This window comes from Chiloscyllium plagiosum, unplaced genomic scaffold, assembly GCF_037043375.1.
Source record: "Chiloscyllium plagiosum isolate Xiang-an unplaced genomic scaffold, Cpla_swu_hap1 HiC_scaffold_45, whole genome shotgun sequence".
Taxonomy (NCBI): Eukaryota; Metazoa; Chordata; class Chondrichthyes; order Orectolobiformes; family Hemiscylliidae; genus Chiloscyllium; species Chiloscyllium plagiosum.
This window is the reverse complement of record NW_028270183.1, coordinates 36,383,520-36,403,031: the sequence shown is the minus strand read 5'-3', so window position 1 is coordinate 36,403,031 and position 19,512 is coordinate 36,383,520. Positions and strand designations below refer to the sequence as shown.

Here is a 19,512-nt window from a genome sequence, read left to right as displayed (position 1 = left end):
TTAAGGCAGAGGAAGAATTTTTTTAGATTACATTACAGTGTGGAAACAGGCCCTTCGGCCCAACAAGTCCACACCGACCCGCCGAAGCGAAACCCACCCATACCCCTACATTTACCCCATACCTAACACTACGGGCAATTTAGCATGGCCAATTCACCTAACCTGCACATCTTTGGACTGTGGGAGGAAACCGGAGCACCCGGAGGAAACCCACGCAGACACGGGGAGAATGTGCAAACTCCACACAGTCAGTCGCCTGAGGCGGGAATTGAACCCGGGTCTCTGGCGCTGTGAGGCAGCAGTGCTAACTACTGTGCCACCGTGCCGCCCATAAGAATGTTACGCAGTTCTCTTTTTGACCTTGAACAGAGGTAACCATATTTATGTAAATCATTAAACCATGTTTATGTAAATCATTAAACCATGTTTATGTAAATCATTAACTTCCACAGGCAGAGGCTGAGTTTTTACGCAGCAAGCTCCAAGTAGCTCATGCTTTTATTCCGCATCGTATCTTGGGAGTTTATTCATGTAGCAGTAAGTACAAAAAAAAAATCTGTAGGCCACGGCAACTGCAAGTTAAGTCAAACTTCCCCTCCCCTCCCCTCTTCTGTGCCAGTTTGCAATTCCCTCTGTGGTTTTGCAGCCCTCAGCTGTGTTCCTGAGAGCCGCTCCAGTCCCAGCCAGATCCCTTTCTCGGTTCTGAGGATCAGCTCGGGTTTCCTGCGGACTGTGTGTGAAGGGTCCAGTGTTAACCTGTAGCGGTGCAGTGTCAGAGCCACGGCCACCTTCATCTCCGACAGGGCAAAGTTCTGCCCGATACAATTCCTAAACAAACAGGGAAGCCCGAAAGAGGAAGGAACAGTTTAAATTGAGATGAATACGAAGGGCTGATTTTTTCCCACACACCCCCCTTTCCCCCCAGCGGCCCCTTCCCCGGACTATCACACGACTTTCACATGTCAAAGACCCACGTTACAAATTCAGGTTAGATTGTAGTAAAGATTAAGTAGTGACGTATTCATGTTTGTCACTCTCCAACAGTCAAGTACTTCAGACTATTCCCCTGAGCTAGGGTTAATCAAGAACATGGGAAATAAATGTTACTTAAAAGGAGACATGGATTCTAAACTAGATGGGCGGCATGGTAGCTCAGTGGTTAGCACTGCTGCCTCACAGCGTCAGGGTCCCAGGTTCGATTCCACCCTCGAGTGACTGACTGTGTGGAGTTTGCACATTCTCCTCGTGTCTGCGTGGGTTTCCTCCGGGTGCTCCGGTTTCCTCCCACAGTCCGAAGGTGTGCAGGTCGGGTGCATTAGTCAGGGGTAAATATAGCGTAGGGGAATGGGTGTGGGTGGGTTACTCTTTGGAGGGTTGGTGTGGGCCTGTGTCCACACTGTCGGTAATCTAATCTAGTAGTCAGGGCAGAAATACAAGAAAACAATATTAGGATGGCCATTCTGAACTATGGAGACGCAGCAGAAACACAATCAAACTAGGCACCTCAACTGTGGGTGACAGTAACAGGATAAAGGTGGGCTGCGTGGATATATTCATTTTGCCTCAAAGTTAGAGCTAGATTATTCAGGAATGGGGTCAGAAAGCACTTCACAAACAGGATCATGGAAATCTGGGACTCTACCCCCAAAGCAAGCTGTGAATCTGAGGGATGTCAGTGAAAATCTTCAGTGTTTGAAGAGATAGGATCAGCCAGGATCTAAGCAATGGAACAGTCTCAAATGGTTGAATCATTTATTCGGTGTTGATCCTTCTGTCCTGCTCTTCAATACCTCAGCTAGTCCAGGGTTAACTTCACCACCTACGCCCGACTAAATTCAACCCTGGAGTCAGACAATGTGTGTAGAAATGTTGTGTATCAAATTGGGATTGCTAACAAAGTTGTTGGGACTAACATGATGGAGTTACCCACAGCCAAATCAACCATGGGTTGTCCCAGAAGCTGCAAGAGCTGATTATGGTTACACCACAATTGTACACCTTGGATTCATCCTACAGGCATCAATGCAGGCCGAAGTCCCTTTGATAGCACCTTCCCAATCCATGAACCATCTAGAAGGACAAGGGCAGCAGATGAATGGGAACACCAGCTCCTGCAAGGTCCCCTCCCAGTCACTCACCATCCTGACTGAGAAATATATTGCCGTTCCTTCAGTGTCATTGGGTCAGAATCCCTTCCTGACAGCATTATGGACATGTATATATTATGGAACACAACATTTCAATAAGGCAACTCACCCGCACCTTTCCAAGGACAGTTAGGGATGTGTAATAAACCATACAGCATACAGAATCATGGAATAATTACAGTACAAAAGGAGACCATTCAGCCCATTATGCTGGCCCTCTCAAGAAGCAATTCACCCAATCTCACTTCCCCAGCTCTTCCCAATCCCAATCCCTGTTAAATGATTCCTGAAGAAGGGCTTATGCCCGAAACATCGATTCTCCTTGGATGCTGCCTGAACTGCTGCGCTTTTCCAGCAACACATTTTTAAGCTCTGATCTCCAGCATCTGCAGTCCTCACTTTCTCCTAAACGCTTCTATTGACCCTACCTTCCACATCCTAACCACTCCTTGTCATTGTAACATCCCACAAAAGGCCAAAGAGAAATTATTTGTTTTTTGCAATATTCACAACACCTTGGCAACGCCAAAACACTTTGCAGCCAAAGAGAATCCATTTTTTATTAGACAGATTAATAATTCCACCCTCACCAGATGCTGATGTAATGGTCATGTCACTCAACAACAATCATGGATTCAAATCCCACCACATCAGCTGGGAATGTTTAAACCCAATCATTAATCCTAGAGTTCCAAAACTCATCTGGAGTGGCAATGAGAATGAGCCTCAGACAAAGCTCTCTGCTTCTCACTGCGATCCCCTTCAGAGAGGATATCTCTTTTTTGCAGCTTGCATGCTCTGTTCTGTGGTAGCTGCTTATCTTCACATCATAAGAGTTTTTGGGCTAATTGTATCTTCTCTTTGATGGGAACATCTCACCCTACCACAGCTCTACAGCCCAGGGTGGTCAGGCTGAGGAGCTGGCTACTCTGACGCAGTCTTGCCACTTCCCACCCACACAGTTTTGCTCAGATAAGACTTGGAGCTTGCCTGCAGAACCATGTACAGGGTGAAACAGGACACACCTCAGGCTGCAGTCAGACAGAGAGCTCATGGCCGTGTGGATCACTGAGTTAGTGCTGATGTTCCAGTTCAGTGTCACTACCTTCACCAAGAGGGGTCACCAATTATTAACCCACACACTTTGATCATGTCAATGCACATAATCGTGCAGCATCCTTCATGTTGGTGCGCAACTCCATGTCAGAAACGCACTCCTGTCATTAATATCGGCAAAAGGAATCATTTCAACAACAGGAACATATAAAGACTGACTGTGTTCAATCACAGAACCAGGTCCCTGCTCCCTTCTGGCACTGACCCGCCATGAGGTAGCCTGCTGCCTCACTGTGCCAGGGCCCAGGTTCGATTCCTGCCTTGGGTGACTGTCTGTGTGGAGTTTGCACGTTCTCCCCGTGTCTGTCTGGGTTTCCTCCGGGTGCTCTGGTTTCCTCCCACAGTCCAAAGGTGTTGCAAGTCAGGTGGGTTGGCTGTGCTAAACTGCACATTGTGTTCAGGGATGTGTAGGTTAGGTGGGATCTACATGGGAAATGCAGGGTTACGGGGAGAAGGGAGGGGAATGGGTCTGGGCGGGATGCTCTTCAAAGGGTCAGTGTAACTTGTTGGACTGAATGGCCTGATTCCACACTGAGGGGATTTAATTCTATCCTATTATCAGGAGAACCATCTCAGCAGCTCATGCCAGGTTTTGGGAATGCTGTTGTTGGAGGAACATAGATATGAGTCGATGACACTGACACTACCAATGGAGACCCATCATTGTTAAAGACAACCCCAAACATCACTGAGTTACCTCAGCAACGGTTCCATAAGTTTGTGTCCTCGGAACTGGTCTTGCTCTCTCTCTCTCCTCCCAACCCTGTGTGTGCTAATTCCCAAGATGTTGGGGAGCAGGACTGGTGCCCCTGGCATTGACCCCTGACCCTGGTATGGTCCTCTGACTCCGACATTGACCCCTGACCCTGGCATTTTCCCCTGACCCCTACCTGACATGTAATTACAGAAGCTGAATGAAAGGAGGAAGAATGCCTGAATGATGCTATTTTGGAGGGCCCCACTGACCGGGAAGGGGCTGACTGCTCAGCTGTGACTTGGGAGATTGGCCGAGGGGATAGACAGGGTGGGGGTGAGTTCTGAGCTCCACCTCCATGGTCCAGCACACTGCTTGGGTGGGGCTGCTGGTTCTGACATGGACTCCATTTCTAACCCACACGGGACACAGATCGGACTGAGAGTTATACTGGACATAATTGACATGGAACATCTGATCTGGAGGGTTTCCATTAATCCTGTGAGACCCCTGCCCAGAGAAAGCTTACTCTCGGAATGCTGAATTGGAACAGAGAGTGCCAGTGGGATTGGGAATGGCCAAGTGCAGTCAGGCAGCAGCAGAGGAAGCCGCCCTACCTGCAGAAAGGGAACCAATTGGACTTACCTGGGGCCAGCCGAGAAGGGAATGTAGGCGTGGGGTGCTCTCTTGTCGGTGTATGTGGAATCGAAGCGATACGGGTTATAGACCTGTGAAAGACAACAGATGGGAGAGTTAACAGCGTCAGGATCACTGGGAGAAACAACTCCTTCACTCTTCATGACAGGGGATCCAGGGGATGAGGGTCGAGCTGTGGATGTGGTGTATATGGACTTCAGCAAGACATGGTTCCCCATGGTAGGCTCATTCAGAAAGTCAGGAGAAATGGGATACAGGGGAACTTAACTGTCTGGATACAGAATTGGCTGGTCGACAGAAGACAGCGAGTGGTAGTGGAAGGAAAATATTCTGCCTGGAGGTCAGTGGTGAGTGGTGATCCACAGGCCTCTGTTCTTGGGCCTCTACTGTTTGTAATTTTTATTAATGACTTGGATGACGGGATTGAAGGATGGGTCAGCAAGTTTGCAGACGACACAAAGGTTGGAGGTGTCGTTGACAGTATAGGGGCTGTTGTAGGCTGCAGCGTGATATTGACAGGATGCAGAGATGGGCTGAGAGGTGGCAGATGGAGTTCAACCTGGATAAATGCGAAGTGATGCATTTTGGAAGGTCGAATTTGAAAGCTGAGTACAGGGTTAAGGATAGGATTCTTGGCAGTGTGGAGGAACAGAGGGATCTTGGTATGCAGGTACACAGATCCCTTAAAATTGCCACCGAGGTGGACAGGGTTGTTAAGAAAGCATATGGTGTTTTGTCTTTCAGTAACAGGGGGATTGAGTTTAAGAGCCGTGAGATCTTGTTGCAGCTCTATAAAACTTTGGTTAGACCGCACTTGGAATACTGCGTCCAGTTCTGGTCGCCCTATTATAGGAAAGATGTGGATGCTTTGGAGCGGGTTCAGAGGAGGTTTACCAGGATGCTGTCTGGACTGGAGGGCTTAGCGTGTGAAGAGAGGTTGACTGAGCTTGGACTTTTTTCATTGGAGAAAAGAAGGAGGAGAGGGGACCTAATTGAGGTACACAAGGTAATGAGAGGCATAGATAGAGTTGATAGCCAGAGACTATTTCCCAGGGTAGAAATGACTAACATGAGGAGTCATAGTTTTAAGCTGGTTGGAGGAAAGTATAGAGGGGATGTCAGAGGAGGGTTCTTTACGCAGAGAGTTGTGAGAGCATGGGATGCGTTGCCAGCAGCAGTTGTGGAAGCGAGGTCATTGGGGATATTTAAGAGACGACTGGACATGCATATGGTCACAGAAATTTGAGGGTGCATACATGAGGATCAATGATCGGCACAACATCGTGGGCTGAAGGGCCTGTTCTATGCTGTACTGTTCCATGTTCTACTTCAGGAAAACTGCCTGAGGCTGTACCTGAGGGAGAGAGGGAGGGTCTGTGCTGCCTGCTGCAGATTCACTCCCCTCCCCCCGGACTCACGCCCCTCCCCCCCGGACTCACGCCCCTCCCCCCTGGACTCACGCCCCTCCCCCCTGGACGCACTCCCGTCCCACCATTCCGATCCCCTCCCTGCAGACCCTCCTGTAAAACGACCTGTTTGAGTGAACCTTTCACCACCTGAATATTTCCCTTGTGACTCAATGTCCAAGTGTATTCAGTGACCTCTGTGACCACAGGCCTCCTCACTCGGCCTGTTCCATTACACTGAAGGTACTTCCTAAACCCAAGTTGTTGCTGTACAATGATGGCAAGGTGGAACCCACAGCTGCTGCAGGGGGGTATTGGGCTATCCACTGAATCTGCGACCTGTCTGATTACCAGGGGGTAGGCCTGATACCAATGGGCACAGTTTACAGTGAGGAGTGAGGCAGAGTTACTCAGGAGCTATACAAAATACATCTACTCCCTTCGGAGACCCGTGCTGAACTCAATAGGCTCCTCCCACAGACTGGGTGACATCGTCAGACTGGGTGGAGCTTAATGCAACATGAACATTAACTCCTTCCGAGCCATTAGTTTATCCAACATCATTCTGCATCCAATCCAATCAAACAGGGCATTCTCTCTGTACAGGAGGTGAGAGTAGGACTGGAAACCTGCAGTGACTCCGCCCTGTGAGAATGAAGGTGTCAGTACCTCAGGATCTGACCAGACTGCAGGATTGTGGTGGGTTCCGTAGATGCTGATCAGACAGATGTTCCCTGGAAAATAAACAAATGTTCCCAGTTACTGCCCAATGCACGTTTCTTTTTCTGTATTCATTCATGGGATGTGGGTGTCACTGGCGAGGCCTCATCACCCAGAGAACAGTTAAGAGTTAGCCACCTTGCTGTAGGTCTGGAGTCACACGTAGGCTGGACCAGGAAAGGAAGGCAGTGTCCTTCCCTAAAGGACATTGGGATGTTGTGTTGCAGTTATTCAGGACATTGGTGAGGCCGCACCTGGAGCACTGTGTTCGGTTTTGGTCACCTTGTTACAGGAAGGATGTTATTAAACTGGAAAGAGCGCAGAAGAAATTTACAAGGATGTTGCCAGGACCCAATGGTCTGAGTTACAGGGAGAGGTTGGACAAGCTCGGACTTTTCGCTTTTGCGTTTCGGAGACTGAGGGGGGATCTTATAGAAGTGTATACGATCATGAGAGGCATGGATAGGGTGAATGCACTCAGTCTTTTTCCCAGGGTTGGGGCAATCAAGGACTAGGGGGCATCAGGTTAAGGTTAGGGGGGGGAAGAATAAAAGGGAACCTGAGGGGCAACTTTTTTACACAGAGAGTGGTACGGGTATGGAATGAGCTGCCAGTGGAAGTGGTTGAGGTGGGTACAGTAACAACATTTAAAAGGCATTTGGACAAATACATGGATAGGGAAGGATTAGATATGGGCCAAGTGCAGGGAAATGGGGTTAGAGTGGATGGATAGTTTGGTCGGTGTGGACCAGTTAGGGCTGAAGGGCCTGTCTCCCTGCTGTAGGACTCTCCGAGGAACAATTTGGTAACAAAGATTCCCAGGTGAAAGATGTGACTGCAAGAATAAATTGATTGAAGATTTCTGGAAAAATGAGATGAAATCAAGAAAGTGTCCAAAGTACCAGAAAGTGATTTCTCTCCATGCTGCGAGATGATATTACTTTGTATATTAGAATAAATGTCTGTGGCAGCAGCAATTTAAGATGCTCAGACTTGCAGACTAAAGACACTTGCTGATTTAAGGAATGGAATCTGCATCATTGTTTGTGTTTTGTATGGAAAACCTGCTTGAGCTTTCCACTTGGCATTTGTGTTCATGGTGGCACGAAGAGTTACACAGCAGAGTGGGAGGTAGCATATTGAGGAATCTCATTTCTTCAGATTAGACTAGATTACTTCCTGTGTGGAAACAGGCCCTTCGGCCCAACAAGCCTACACCGACCTGCCGAAGTGCAACCCACCCAGACCCATGCCCCTACATTTACCTCTTCACCTAACACTACAGGCAATTTAGCATGGCCAGTTCACCTAACCTGCACATTTTTGGATTGTGGGAGGAAACCCACGCAGACACAGGGAGAATGTGCAAACTCTACACAGAGTTGCCTGGGGCGGGAATTGAACCCGGGTCTCTGGCGCTGTGAGGCAGCAGTGCTAACCACTGTGCCACCATGTTGCCCACTATTGTGGGATATAAGGGAGTCATAACTAACGGACACAAGTGGGGGAAGGTGGCCAAGGGGCTGGGGAGCTCCAACATAGAAATGAGGTATTAGAAACTGATAGTACCTCAGCTGTAACAGAGATACATCAACCATCTCACGGCTCAGTGTGTGAACAGAGTTAAGGCATTTTGTTGACCAAGCTCTGTGATGCTGGAAATATGATGCTGACAGTCAGGTTTGCCAAGATTAATTGTTGCAGGTTTACTATTTCCCAGCTGAGTAAAATATTAAAGATAGGAAATATTTTTGTTCTCATACAAGTAATTATTTATATCTTTACTGGATTGTGATCTATGTTAATAGTGCGGTCTGTGAAAACAATGGTTACAATTAAACTCAGAGCACCAGAAGTAATTTAATCACCGAAATTTAACTCCAAGCAGAAAGTAATAAGGTTTTAGATTTTTTTTTATAAAAAGCTCTAAAACAGTAAAATGAAGTTTGTCCATGTAATGTTTTGCTGAGTTGAGTTTGGGGGATCTTAAAGTGATGAGTGACAGGAGTTTGCATTCCTGGAGCAGGAGGCTCTCCCCAAGTGAATGGGAGTGAAGTCATGGCCAGGGCAGGATAGGGGTTTTGGAAATGATCAATGGGAAGGATTTGTGAAAGCAGAAGGAGGAATCTAAGGAGTCACAAACACTTGGTTGTGGTTGGGAATATGGGTTTCAGGTTGTGACAATGTCTACGTTGTTAATGAGGATACAAGCATTTTGGAATGAGCTGCCGGAGGAAGTGATGGAGGCTGGTACAATCACACCATTTAAAAGGCATCTGGATGGGTATATGAATAGGAAGGGGTTTAGATCAGAGTGGTGCTGGGAAAGCACAGCAGGTCAGGCAAAATCTGAGGTTGCAGAAATTCGAAGTTTTGGGCAAAAACCTAGGAATAAAATGCCTCAACTGAGGGCCACACCCTCTCAGAACTGCAAAGGACCCCTTCTATACTATATCCTATGAATAGGAAGGGTTTAGAGTGATAAGGGCCAAATTTAATGAGTTGGACTGAAGGGTCTGTTTCCACACTGTACAACTCAGTCTTAATTCCAGATCTTCACTGAATTCAAATTCCACCATTTACCAGGGTGAGATTTAAACCCAGGTCCCCAGAACACTATCTGGCTCACTGGATTAATAGTCCAGCGATAACAGCACTAGGTCATCATTGCCCCTGTGACTAATGTAGATTAACTGCAGCTCGATCTGGGGCGGTGGGGAGAGGTTTCGGAGAGATTGTGCAGTATAGGAGTCGGGACATCATGTTGAGGTTGTACAGGACGTTGGTGAGGCCTCTTGTGGAATACTCTGTACAGTTCTAGTCAGACCTACTGGAGGAAGGATAGTATTAAGCTGGAAATGGTTCAGAAGAGATTTACCAGGATGTTGCTGGGAATGGAAGGGTTGAGCTATAAGGAGAGGCTGGATAAGCTGGGACCTTTCTCAGTGAGGCATAGGAGGTTGAGGGGTGACCTTAATTAAGGTTTATAAAATCATGAGGGGTATATATAAGGTAGGTGTCTTTTCCCTCGGTGGGGGATTTCAGGACTAGGTGGCATATTTTTAAGGTAAGATGGGAGATTTAAAGTAGACATGAAGAACAAATTACTTACACAGAGAGCAGTTTGTGTGTGGAATGAACCTCCTGAGGATATGGGTCCAGTTACAACATTTAAAAGACACTTAAATAAGTACAGATAGTTCGACTATAATCCGATGGTTGTGTTCTTGTGTAACCCTGTATTCTAGAAAATCCGTGCTTTAGAAACAGCATTTACAGTGTTGAAAGTTTGAGCTTTCAATTCAGTGTCCCCATTCATAATCACATTAATGAAATGGGTGTTATAGTTGAGCAAGCTGTACATGAATATGAAAGGAGGGATATGGGCCAGGAGCAGGCAGGTGGGAATAGTTTAGTTTGGGATTATGTTCGGCGTGGACCAGTCTGTGCTGTAGGGACTCGATGACTCTATAACTGATCAGGAAGGTTAATGGAATGCTAACATTTATTATGTGAGGAACTGAATGTTAAAGTCAGAATGTTGTGCTTCAGTTAAACAGCATTGGTGTGAGACTGTGCCTTGAATACGGTGTGCAGTTCTGGTCTCCTTAGTTAAGGAAGGCTGTAAATGTATTGGAAGTGTTTGAGAGCAGATTACAGTACTTAGACTCAAACCTGGAATGATGGGGTCAACTTGCAAAGAAAGATTAGACTTAATGAACTTGTTTCTGCTGAAGTTTGGAAGAGTGAGGGCTAACTTGACAAAGTGTTTGAGATCCCGAATGATCAGATGGATGGGGAGAGAGTGATTCCTGTTGTGGGTCTGTCTGGAATGAGGAGACACTGTTTAAAATGGGGGGGGTCTTTATTAGGACAGAGGTGAGGGGAAACTCTCTGAGAGAGCTCTCCTGCTCTCGAACTCTGCCTCAGTCTGGCTCAGTGAATATTTTGAAGGTGGACAGACTCTAGTTACTCAGGGAATTGAGGAGAATTGGGGTGGGATTGGGGCGGTTAGTGGGAAAGTGGAATTCAAAACCCAGCAGGAGTGTGCCTGAAGCTTACCCTGATGACAGGGCAGGGAGAGCAGGTGGAATGATCAGCTTTCTTCATCGGTGTGTTTGTATAAGACACAGCACATCAGGCCCGGGAGGGGGAGAGAGGAGCATTCAGTCGTTCACTGTGTGCACTGTGCCCCCTGAATGGTTAGCACTGCTGCCTCACAGTGCCAGGGACCCGGGTTCAATTCCAGCCTCGGGCGACAGTCTGTGTGGAGTTTGCACATTCTCCCCGTGTCTGCGTGGGTTTCCTCTGGGTGCTCCGGTTTCCTCCCCCAGTCCAAAGATGTGCAGGTTAGGGTGGATTGGCCATGCTAAATTGCCCATAGTACTAGGTGCATTATTTAGGGGTAAGTGTAGGGGAATGGGTCTGGGTGGGTTGCTCTTTGGAGGGTCGGTGTGGACTTGTTGGGCCGAAGGGCCTGTTTCCACACTATCGCTAATCTAATCTAATTCAGGCCTCAGTTTCAAAATAACATTGTATGCCTCCTCAGGCCACAGTCTCTCAGCTGAGGAGGGGGTTTTGAAAGATGCTGTCAGATGGATTTATCACCTCCATTTCCCCCCACCCTCACCCCGAGGCTGTGTCTGTGTGACCTCCCCCCCGCACCCATCTCCGCCGCAGCACAGTCTTGGGCCTGACCTTTTGGGATGACCCTGCCGTCTGGTAGTTGGATATCCTCGGTGCAGCACCGTGCCACGGTGGTCACTGGTGGGTGGAGCCGCAGGCTCTCCTTGATACACATGGTGGTAAAGGGCATCTGGGAGAGATCATCCCTGTGGGAGGGGGCACAGGAACATGGTCAGGAACAGACAGACAGACACACAGCCTGCTTCCCCGCCTTCCCTCGATACAATCTGATCATGGCCTCAGGCCTACTCTCCCTCCTGACCTCCCCCACGGCTTTGAAACCTTCTCCCTCCAGCTTACAAATATTCAATGACAGGTCCCACACCCCCCACCACCAACCCCTCCATTCTCTAGGGAAGGGTTCCACTCCAACTCACAACTCTCAGGAAAAAATCCCTTTCTTCATCTCTGTCTGAAACAGGAGAGCCCCTGATGTTAAACTGTGTCCACTATCAAAATTACCCTTCTATTTTGTTCATTCGCAGGATATGGGCGTCACTAGAGGTTGGGGGGTGGGTTCAGCATTTATTGCCCCATCCCTATTTGCTCAGAGGGTAGTTAAGAGTCAGCCACATTGCTGTGGGTCTGGAGTCACATGTAGGCCAGACCAGGTAAGGATGGCAGATTTTCTTCTCTAAAGGATTCGTGAACCAGCTGGGTTTTTAACAACAATGGCTCCTGGTCACCACTAAGTCAGCTTCCTCATGACTTTCTCACTGTCTGGTTTTGAGCCCATGACCCCAGAACATCAGCCTGGGATTTGGGATGTTTGGCGCTGTGACAGTCCCACCTTGCTAGAGCAATGATTGTGCGGGCAGAGTAACAGAGTGAAGGTTCTGAGCCCTGCATCACTCTTCCTCAAAGACGCTGCCAGGCCTGCTGAGTTTCTCCAGCAATCTCTGTCTTGCAGTTCAATATTGAGGAAGTCTACATCCCCCTGGGAACTCAACAGGGTGAGGGATAGAACATAGAACAGTGCAAACACATGAATAGGCCCTTCGGCCCACCATGTCTCTGCCGACCATGATGCTATTTGTATCTCTCTATTCCCTGCCTCTTCATGTTTCTGTTTAAATGCCTCATATGCCTTTGCTGTCGTATCTGCTTCTATTACCTCCCCTGATAGTATGTTCCTGGTGCCTACCATCGTCTGCATAAAACACATCCCTCGCACATCTCCTTTCAACTTTCCCTTCTTACCTCAAATCTATGTCCCTTTGTATTTGACAGTTCCACCCTGAGAAAGAGGCCCTGACTATTTAAGCTTTTTATAATCTTAGAAACTTCTATCAGATCGACCCTCAGCCTTCGACACTCCAGCAAAAATCTATCCAAGTCTGTCCAACCTCTTCTTACAGCTAATACACTTCAACCCAGGTAAACCTCTTCTGTCCCCTCTCTAAAGCCTCTACATCCTTCCTGTAGTCTGGTGACCAGAACTGCACTCAATGCTCCAAATGTGGCCTCATCAAATTCTTATACATTTGTGACATGACTTGCCAACTTTTCTACTCAGTTCACCAACTGATGAAGGAAAGTGTGCTGTCTGCCTTATCCATTTCTGTTGCCACTTTCAGGCAGCTATGGACTTGCACCCCAAGACCCCTCTTGTATAGCAATCCCCCTAAGGGTTCTGACATTTACTGTACACTTCCCTCTAGTGTTTGACCTCCCAAGATGCAACAGCTCCCGCTTGTCCGGACAAAGTTCCAGATCGGTAAAGCCGGAGTCACTGGTCGGAAGTCAGGAGATGAGGAATCTTCTCTGTGCAAGTTGTGAGTCTGTGAAACTCTCTTCCCCAGGCAGTGGAAGGGTGAGGTGAGGTGAGGTGGGGTGTGAATATTCTCAAAGCTGTGGTATCTACACTTACGACAAACAGAGGATCAGCACGGGGTGGGGTGTCAGATCAGCCGTGACGTTTTGGACTGGCAGAGCTGGTGGACTGCCTGAATGGAGCTGGGTTCAAACGCCAACTGGATAGTCCCAATGAAATAATTCATACCTCGGGGCTCCCGCATCCTCCCAGGGCCTTCCAGCTGTTTCCGGGCTGGGAATTCAAGCCGAATTCCTCCCCTGGTGCAACACAGTATTCCATGGGGTTTCGATTTCATTCAAATACACAGCATTCTGAAGAGGACTGGACAGAGTAGGCACGGTGAGGTTACAGCCCCATCCACCACCCCACCCCCTCCCTCAGCGATTGGGGAGCCCAGGGGCTGGGCATAGTCTCTGGATAAAGGGAGGGGCTGAGACAAGAGGAAATGAGCTCACTCAGAGGGATGGGAAGCCTCTGGACATCCCAATTTGAAGTGGGCTCTCGGGAAATCAGGGGATTTGGGGAGCAGGTGGGAAACCCATGATCAGCTTTGATGGTGCCATTCGGGTTCAATGGGCTGAATGGCCTTCTTAGTCCCTGTGTTTCAGTCTGCAACATAAGATCAAAGGAGTCAGTCACTCACCACTCCAGCTCTTTATCATCTCTTGACATCAACAGCTCCTGGATTTCCTCCCGACACTTGTTCTGATATTCTGGGTGTCGAGCGAGATTATACAACACCCAGGAGATCCCACTGGCTGTAGTGTCATGTCCTGCCGAGACAGTGGGAGAAGGAATTCAGGAATGGACAAGCATGGTCTGGGATAAAACAAAAACTCCGAGCACTTTCAGCACCAACCCTGAGGGGTTTGAGAAACACCGTCTGGAAAAACGAGAGGGATGGATGTTCGGGTCGTGCTGCTCCGTCAGAGCACACTGGGCAGGCAGACAGGAGTGCCGCACTGTCAGGGGAGCTGTCTTTCAAACGAAGGGAGACAGACTTTAGTTACTCAGGGAATGGAGGAGAATTGGGGTGAGATTGGGGATCCTACCATCTTTCTCTCTGGTGACTTGGCCCATGTCACTAAAACAAACAGCTTACAGACAACTGGATAATAGCGGCCAGTATTTCAGACAGTGTTCCCTGTTTCCAGCGTGACCCCTCACTTCCCTCTCCCCTCATCCATCCCCTCGCACCACCGTCCCCTTTTGTATTTCATCTCCCCAGCCTTCCCTTGCATACACACCTCGCCCCCACTTTCCCTGGCTCCCAGTTACTTGTTCACAATCTGTTGACAGTTCTCCCCACCTCCCACCAGGGGCTTGAAACGCCAACACCGACAGACCCGCCACAGGTTACCAGAAGGTTCCACTTTCACAACATAGAAACCAGCGATGTTGCCTGGTTATTATCACTTATGAGGGATGTGGGGTCTCGATGCGTGTAAATTAGCCACGGCAGTTCCTGTATTACAGTAACCACCGAGCTTCAGAAGTTTGCCACTGACTGGGAAGCACTTCCATGAAGTCACAAACTGCAATATATAAATGCACGGCTCTACCGAGGGATGACACCAGACCTCCAACAAATGGCGGTTGCAGTAGGATTGTGGTTACTAAGCCTGTGATTCTGGGGCCAAGCGCTCAAATCCCAACACAGCTGCTTTTAAATTTAAATCCGGTTAATTTAAACAAATACTAACTCAGTTAAAGGGAGCAGGAAATACATTAAATGTACTTCAGGGAAGGAAATCTGCCATCACGACTGGGTCTGGCCTTCATATGATTCCAAAAGCTGACCAACTCTCACCAACCTTCAGGAAAGGCCTCTTTCGGAGACAGGTTAAAGGTGGATAATAAATCACGGCCTCTTCACCGACGGTCACACAACAGCACAGTACCAATACCCCAGCTCAAACTAAAACCCAAGAGGAACCACGACCACACACTTACCCTCAAACATGAAGGTATCAGCCTCTGACTGGATCTCCTCATCTGATAGGCTGTTGCCATCCTCATCCTGCAGACAGAAAGTAAAGGTTCATTCCCCATTGGCCAGCCCCGGTAATCCGTGCAGGATTACTGCCCCACCATCAACTCCCACTCCCTCCTTCACCTCACCCGTCCGAGACAGGGAAACACCGGAACAATGACTGGCCGAAGTGGGGGTGGGGGTGAGGGTCACAGTTTAAGGAAACGACGCGGTTCATTTAGAACTGAGCTGAAGAGAAATGTCTTCACCCAGAGAGTGGGGGCCTGTGGAATCATCTGCCGGAGGAAACTATTGAGGCCAACACATTGAATGCTTTCAACAAGGGTTTTTTTTAATAGTTCTGGGGCTAAAGGGATCCAATCGGGTATAGGGAGATAGTGGGAACAGGGCACTGAATTGGATGATCAGCTGTGATCATACTGAGTGACAGGGCAGGTTCGAAGGGCCGAATGGCCTACTCGGAGATCCACCTAACAACTACCTCTCCAGGTAGGGGAGGGGCTGGTGATGTCACTGTACCCCCAGCTAATGTCTCAATTCGGTAAGATCAGGACCTGAGGGTTTCCGTGACAGTGAGAAACAGTCAGTCAAAGCCCTCATACCCGTGGGGAAGGGAATTCACTCACGGGACTAGACAGGCCAGCAGTGAAGAGTCAACCATATTGCTCTGTGGGTCTGCAGTCACTTGTAGGCCAGACCAGGGAAGGAGGACAGATTTCCTCCACTAAAGATGGGTTTTTAATGACAATAGATTCACAGCTATCATTGGACTGTTTTTTTTCCCCAGCTTTTTTACTGAATTCAAATTCTACTATTGCAGGATTTGAACCCAGGTTCCCGGCACATTACTTAGGTCTCTCTGGATTAACGGTCCAGCGGTAACACCACTAGGCCATTGCCTCCCTATTTGCTGTCCTTATTCAGAATGACTGATGTGTGAGTTCAGACCCAGAGCAACGGCGTTGGCTCTGAAGTGCTTGTAAATACCCTCCAAATGCCCCCTTGATTGGCCATGTTAGTCCCTCAGTTCATAGACAATTGGGGACTGGCCTCAGGTAGGCCTCAGCTGCGGCCCACTGGGAGGGTGAGGAAGTGACGAGGGTCATGTGATGAGGAGGGTGCCAGCCGCGAGCTGAACAGAGATCACATCATGTGGGTGAGGGGCTGCTGCCTCAGGGAGCGCAGTGGGGGAAGGGCAGGGGGTGAAAACACTGACCTTTGACAGCAGCAGGACATCCAGGAAGTCGGTCACTTTGCCTTGTTTGGACTGGAGCCAGGCGTCTGCCCCTTGCTCCCTCAGGATCTCCCGACGTCGCTGCACGACATCCAGTGAATAGGAGTGCACCAGATCACAGGCCCTGGCGAATCTCTTGCCATTGGCCGAGTGTTTGTAAATGAAGTCGCTGTGATGTGGTAAGTAACGTTCCCTCTTCACCACCAGCGTGCTCAGCTCATAGATGGCAGCAATGTAGTCACTTGACTTTCTAGGGAGCAATGTAGAGGGGAGAGGACTGTCAGGGCAGATCAGTCTGTTTGCCATCTCCCTCCCCACTTCTCTCAGGACACTGAACCAGTCTCAGTGCCCTTTACCGACCTGGATTCAGGGTTGAGGCTAAACCATGCCCTGGTCATTAACGGATGGTAAGGAGATTAGCCACCATGGCTCAGTGGTCAGCACGCACCCCTCCTGAAGATCCTGGATCTCCACAGCAGGCAACACAAGACCGTACTCCAGTGCAGTCTCATGGCAGTGCGGCACTGCCATGGGCGCTGAGTCTGGGATGAGACATTAACCAAGCCTCAGTCAGGCAGGGCACACCTAGCATGGGGCTGTGGGTAAGGGAGTCACCGAGAGAGGGGAGGGTTGGGGAGGGGGAGAGGGGTGGGGGTAAGGGAGTCACCGAGAGAGGGGAGGGTTGGGAGAGGAAGGGAAGCATGGGGTGGGGGGGTAAGGGAGTCACCGAGAGAGGGGAGGGTTGGGAGAGGAAGGGAAGCATGGGGTGGGGGGGTAAGGGAGTTACTGAAGGGGTGGGGCGGGTAAGAGAGTCACTGAGGGGGGGAGGGGTAGAGGGGCTAAGAGAGTCACCGATGTGGGGGGTTGAGGGGTAGCAGAGTCATCGAGAGGGCTGTGGGGAGGGGGTTTGAGGAGTGGGGTGTAAGGGAGTCACCAAGGGGTGGGGAGGGAGTAAGGGAGTCATCGGGGGAGGGGTGTAGTGTGGAGGGAGGGAGGTGCAGTCTTCTACAATGGCCGCTGGGTATTGGGGGAGGGGGCGATGTTGTGTTTTGGTGGAGTCGATGAGACAGTGCGGTTTCTCCAAAGTGAATCCAACTCCATCCGCAGTTACCACAGCCCAGGCAGCTGCCTGCTAGGGCTTGTCACAACACACATCACTGTCAGAAATCAGAACAGTCTCCACGGCAACCATCCAAAATCCTGTGGCAGGGAAATCCTGTCAGCCGCGATCTTAGTGGATAGTACGCAGGGCTGAATGGCCTGTTTCTGCACCCATTTCAGATGCCTTGATACCCCCACCAGGGGTAATCGCTCCATAGCAATGTGGAGTTTAGCAACATGAGGAGGCCATTCAGCCCCTGTCCCATACAGTAAGTGTATGGCTGACCTGACAGAGTCCTGCCCTTACCCATAGAGAAGCCAGTGGGTGGTGTGTGGTCTGGAGTTACTCACAGCTGGCAGTTACTGTCGTAGCTGAAGGTACATTTCAGGAGACTGTCCAAGGTCATCAGACTAATGTGTTCAAACATCTCCAGTGAAGTCGCTCCCTCTGATAACAGCCGCTCCCATTTCTCCTGCAGCGAGACAGAGAAACATCTGCCATTCCCCAACGTGTCCGTACGGAGGGGGGTTCAAATACAATGCAGCAGCCCCACAGGCAACACCAACAAGCCATGGCCCCACAACAACACCGACCATTTACAGAGCGGCCAGTCCAGACACCGGGAGGGGGTGGGGAGCTCGAGCTGGGGCCCACTGGCCACTGGGTCATCAAGGAGCTGCATATGGATGAGAGCTCCAGGGAGATACACTCACGGGTGGGGGTGGGAGTTACACACAGAGAGGGGCTATGGGTAAACAGGTCAGCACAGAATCAGGTACACACTGGCACACCCTGTGGGAGAGAGTGGGGAGGGCAGGGAGAGTGACACTGAGGCAACGGGGCGGGGGGTCAGTCGGCTGCACCATGCAGCACCATCCTATCCCCATGGTAATTCCAAAACCCTTCCCAGTGGAACACATCTTATCCCCACAGGCAGCACCAACACACCTCCTCACCCCACCCCACTGTGCCAGCTCACACTCAGGGTCACAATCACCCACAGTGCCAGCTCACACTCAGGGTCACAATCACCCACAGTGCCAGCTCACACTCAGAGACACAATCACCCACAGTGCCAGCTCACACTCAGGGTCACAATCACCCACAGTGCCAGCTCACACTCAGAGACACAATCACCCACAGTGCCAGCTCACGCTCAAGGACACGAGCACCCCACAGTGCCAGCTCACACTCAGGGACACGAGCACCCACAGTGCCAGCTCACGCTCAAGGACACGAGCACCCACAGTGCCAGCTCACACTCAGGGACACGAGCACCCACAGTGCCAGCTCACGCTCAAGGACACGAGCACCCACAGTGCCAGCTCACACTCAGGGTCACAATCACCCACAGTGCCAGCTCACACTCAGAGACACAATCACCCACAGTGCCAGCTCACACTCAGGGTCACAATCACCCACAGTGCCAGCTCACACTCAGAGACACAATCACCCACAGTGCCAGCTCACGCTCAAGGACACGAGCACCCACAGTGCCAGCTCACACTCAGGGACACGAGCACCCACAGTGCCAGCTCACGCTCAAGGACACGAGCACCCACAGTGCCAGCTCACACTCAGGGACACGAGCACCCCACAGTCCCAGCTCACACTCAGGGACACGAGCACCCACAGTCCCAGCTCACACTCAGGGACACGAGCACCCACAGTCCCAGCTCACACTCAGGGACACGAGCACCCACAGTCCCAGCTCACACTCAGGGACACGAGCACCCACAGTGCCAGCTCACGCTCAAGGACACGAGCACCCACAGTCCCAGCTCACACTCAGGGACACACTGACTGTCACAGTGTCAGTGCCATCTCTCTCACTCCCTCCCCGTCTCTGTCCCTCCCTCCCTCACTCTCTCACCTCCCTCCCTCCTCTCTCTCTCCCCTCCCTCCCTCCCCTCTCCCCCTCTCTCCCCTCCCTCTCCCTCC

At 50.0% G+C, this 19,512-nt stretch overlaps 1 protein-coding gene across 1 annotated transcript; it reads right to left on the bottom strand.

Moving 5' to 3' along the window:
- Nucleotides 1-460: 460 nt before the first annotated feature.
- On the bottom strand, nucleotides 461-18,079 carry cyp4f3 (cytochrome P450, family 4, subfamily F, polypeptide 3). Its single transcript, XM_087983515.1, has 8 exons — nucleotides 17,922-18,079; nucleotides 16,452-16,719; nucleotides 15,196-15,262; nucleotides 13,886-14,015; nucleotides 11,439-11,572; nucleotides 6,690-6,754; nucleotides 4,603-4,685; nucleotides 461-828 (listed from the first exon to the last, which is right to left on the bottom strand). Exons 1-8 carry the CDS (start codon nucleotides 17,996-17,998, stop codon nucleotides 585-587), a joined length of 1,068 nt encoding a protein of 355 aa, XP_087839641.1. The 5' UTR covers nucleotides 17,999-18,079; the 3' UTR covers nucleotides 461-584.
- Nucleotides 18,080-19,512: the final 1,433 nt, after the last annotated feature.